Here is a 3,962-nt window from a genome sequence, read left to right on the forward strand (position 1 = left end):
TGCCGCTATGGAGGCCTACAGGGCAAAAACTAACGTTGTAAAATGTTTGTTGTAGAAAAATCGAATAACTATGAGAAAAACTGCGATTGGCCAAAAAGTTAATATCGTAGGTTTATAGTCCATGAAATAACCTATCTTTTGACCTATGGGAGTATGGGTGTTGGAGGCTGTTGCAAAAAGATATTGAAGTTTTAAAAAAATCATTTTTTAACAGTAATTAGCAAAAGCTATGAGAAAAAGTCAAACCGATCCTGGATGTCTATGGCCCATTTTGAAGTGCTTCAAATGCATCTACGAGAGTTGGAATTGATAAAGTTTTAAGGAAATGCGAGCAATTTTAAGATTTTTTAGGTTTTTTGGACCTCAAACTTCGATGCCCGTTTTACCCCACTTCCCTTTGTCGTAGAGGGCTCATATTTGGCATGAGTTTCATGTATAGACAAACAAACGCTGAAAGTTTCATCCAAATCGGAGCACCTCGATACGACCTCTAGAACAAACCGAGCAGAATTTACAAAAACTGCCTCTTAATAGTTCCCGTGAAAACTGGAAGTTTTGCCTGACAAATCACTTAACTTGGATGTTTTGTATATAATTAAGGTAACAGAAATCTTTTCGGTTATTTAACATAACATTTTATAAGTTATTTAAGAATTTTTCACGCTCCGTGGAATATCCGTGAAATTTTGTGTTTTCGAATAGTGGTCCCCGTGAAAATTCACTAAGCCTAATCATAACATAAACAGGGTTGCCAGAGTCAGACTCGCTTGCAAGGCCTCTCGATTATCTAACCAACAATGTACAACATGATGGCATTTGAGTCAATTTTTGGCCATTTATCTAACATCCGGATATATGAGAATTCACATTTTTATGCATAACTTTTGAACTTATCGAAACTCCAAATTGGCCTTTTTAATAGTTATAGTAATAGTAACGAAGTAGAGCTTATATAAACCATTAAAGGGTGGGTAATCCCAAGTAACCACAAGCACTAAATTAAAGTATTTATTCAGTACTAAATCAGCACTGGAATGTTTTGAAGTAGTAAATAAGCATTGCGAATGCTTCAAAGTACCAAAACTTTGCAGCATTACAACTGGTATTAAACCACCATTTACGACCTTGAAAATGTGCTTCAAAGCATTTGATGTTTATCAACAAAGTAACCCATCGATACGGGAAACATTTATAACGATTAGACTTAATTGGTAGCGAAAGTGTAATTATTAGTCCTAGTTTGTACCGAAACTGTGAAAAGTCTGCGCGAAATTCCCCGCATCACCCCTCGGTCGCTGTCAGTTGGTGCTCACCAAGGAACTCACCACACCAAAGCAAGAGCGTGAGAGAAAACACCGCGACCGCAAGAGCAAACGGGAAGTCGGCGAGAGCGTTCAGTCTGCTGCGATCAGCCTAAGCAAGTGCATGTCCGCGCACCAACGTGCACGAGTGTGGTTAAAAACCACGTGTGTTCCGCGCGTTCGAGGAAAGTTTTACGAACGGTAGTGACCCGTGTGTGCTCCCTTGTGAGACGTTCCGTGTGTCCGCCATCGGCCCCTGTGCGCCCTCCTCAAGCGTCGCAACGACGGCTCCGCGGGCAAACAAAACCCGCACCAGAAAGAGGTAATTTCTGTCCTGGCGAATTGCCGGCCAAAAACTAATCTATCGCGTATCCGCACAGCCTCAGGCCCAACGCAACCCGGGCGCGACACGAAGAGGACAGAGGTGCAGAAAAGGCGGCACGGCGGCTTCGAAAAGGTAAAACACCATGTTCCGGAAACACGCTCGTTCCGATCTTAATCGCACAGCGGGTAAGAATCGCCGAAAGCGTGACGACTTATCCCATTAATTGGATTCCTCTCCATGTAGAACCGGCCTAAGCACTTCCACCTCCACCACCCGCAACCGAAGTGGACGGCCACGGTCAGATTGACCGCCACGAAGACCCTCCAGGAGAGGTAAGAGGAAGAAGAAGGTGGAGCTTGACACGGGATACTAATGGAGATGCTTTTAGGGTCTTTTGGTGGAGACTTGAGCTAGCCTGGACATCGAGGCTGACCGGTGCTGAAGAAGTCACGGGCGGCGCGGGCCGAATCGAACGGCCGCGGTGCGGGACGAGAGCACACGTTTGTGCGAATCGCGTGAGAGCGCGGGGACGCGGATCGTTCGGCGCTTCCGCGTCGTGGGCCGTCAGGAAGGATCGAGTCGTGGCTGACTTCGGGGTCACTGCTGAGGGTGAACGCGGCAGCATGCAGCAACAGTGAGGAGAGGCGCCAGCGCGTAAGTACCGCTAGATTTAAGCACAAATTCACACAAAAAACACTATGTTCCGCATTTAGATAGAGCCAGGTTAGGCAAAGTTTGCGAGGTCGCGTGAGCGCATGTTTGTATGTTTTGAGAATCGGTACGCAATACAGTCATGATGTTTATTTTGTTGGGTTTTTTATGCAGCTCTTGAGCTAGCCGGAAACGTCTTGTTACACATTTCAACCAGGCACGCTCTTATTGACTTTAATCCTTCTCCCGTCATACCGTTCTAGTAAGCGTACGGGCTAAGGCGCAGTTCCCCCAGTGTGCATCAGTTTTATTTTTGCGTGAACTGGGTTCAATTCCCGCTGATTGAAGTGTTTTTTTTTTTGTTTTTTTTTTTTTGTACAAAACCGCAGCCTGTAATAAAGTCAAATTTTTCAAAACATATTCCCATGGCACAAAGTACATTATCAAAAGTTCTCTGGTTAATTGAATGACTTTTCTCACAAGCAAAAAGCTGCTTTCCGGAAGTCTGATACACTTTGTGAAATTTGCCAACCGTGGACCAAGCACTCCTCAAAAAAGCAGTTCCCGTTAGCCGTTAGCCAGTGCTTGTCCCTTTTAACCCGTAATTAATTGTACTGCACTTGACTGGCTGGCCGCAATTTGCTGAGTGATAATCGATAATTTCCGTCCAACGAAATCACAACGGAAACTCGAAACAGCAGAAAGAAAGTCTTCATCATTATTCGATGCATCAACCACATCGATTAAAAGTTTCAAAACAAACACTCATTTCAGAATACATCAGAGGGCTTTTGTTAATTTGATTTGGTTAACCGCGGTGGATTTTCTTGAAATAATTCGAACTGTCAAAAATCCACCAAAACATCTACCACATTGATCACACAAAAAACTGTGGTAGAAAAGTATCCACCGGTAGATCCTTTGGTGGATTTTTGGCAGTTCGAATTATTTCAAGAAAATCCACCGCGGTTAACCAAATCAAATTAACAAAAGCCCTCAGATGTCTGGCGCGCATCCTAGAGATCGACGAGAAAAATGTAAGAATAACATCAAAGTGTCAAAAAAACAAAGGAGGCCCACCACCAAGTGTGAGTGGAGCAGCTGTTCTTTTTTTCCTCCAGCCTTGACGTCGATAATGCAGTTTGTTTTTGTTAGAGCTTTCGGCGAAGCATTAAACCGGCATCACTGTGCGCCCCTTGAAATATTTCTGAAGGGAAAAGTGCTGATTAAATATTTTGAAGCATTATTTGCTGGTATCAAATGCCAATATAATGCTGATTTAATGCTGCTATTTAGTGCTTCGCGGTTACTTGGGCGCTCATAGGCTGCCACTAACAAAAAAAAACTAATATTTCTCCAAATTTCTTTCGTAATTTCACAGGGCATGAGTTGGGCTACAATGTCCTTTTATTAGGTTTGACCAAAATTTACAATATACCCAGAATCCAGGGCTGTCTCATTGTTCCCCATTCTTTTTGACCCATGGGTAACAATGAGACATTTTGATTTTTCTTCATTAAACTTTTCAAAATCTATGGATATCTTTCAAAACATGAATTGGAAGTGATTTTTGGCATATTTAATGAGTTTGCACTTCATTTTAACCAAAAATATAAAGTTATTTGGTAAAATATATGGATTTTACAAAATTTAAATACTTTTTGGTATAACTTTTGTTCATTAAA

General features: G+C 42.4%; 1 protein-coding gene across 1 annotated transcript; it reads left to right on the forward strand.

The window, feature by feature from the left end:
- The first annotated feature begins 1,064 nt into the window (after positions 1 to 1,064).
- LOC128092667 (uncharacterized) lies at positions 1,065 to 2,479 on the forward strand. The gene is made up of 5 exons (XM_052706984.1): positions 1,065 to 1,074; positions 1,348 to 1,623; positions 1,682 to 1,758; positions 1,870 to 1,958; positions 2,015 to 2,479. The coding sequence occupies exons 1-5, from the start codon at positions 1,065 to 1,067 to the stop codon at positions 2,262 to 2,264; spliced, it is 702 nt and encodes a 233-aa protein (XP_052562944.1). The 3' UTR covers positions 2,265 to 2,479.
- The last annotated feature ends 1,483 nt before the right edge of the window (positions 2,480 to 3,962 follow it).

Source organism: Culex pipiens, chromosome 2 (assembly GCF_016801865.2).
Source record: "Culex pipiens pallens isolate TS chromosome 2, TS_CPP_V2, whole genome shotgun sequence".
In the NCBI taxonomy this organism is placed as follows: domain Eukaryota; kingdom Metazoa; phylum Arthropoda; class Insecta; order Diptera; family Culicidae; genus Culex; species Culex pipiens.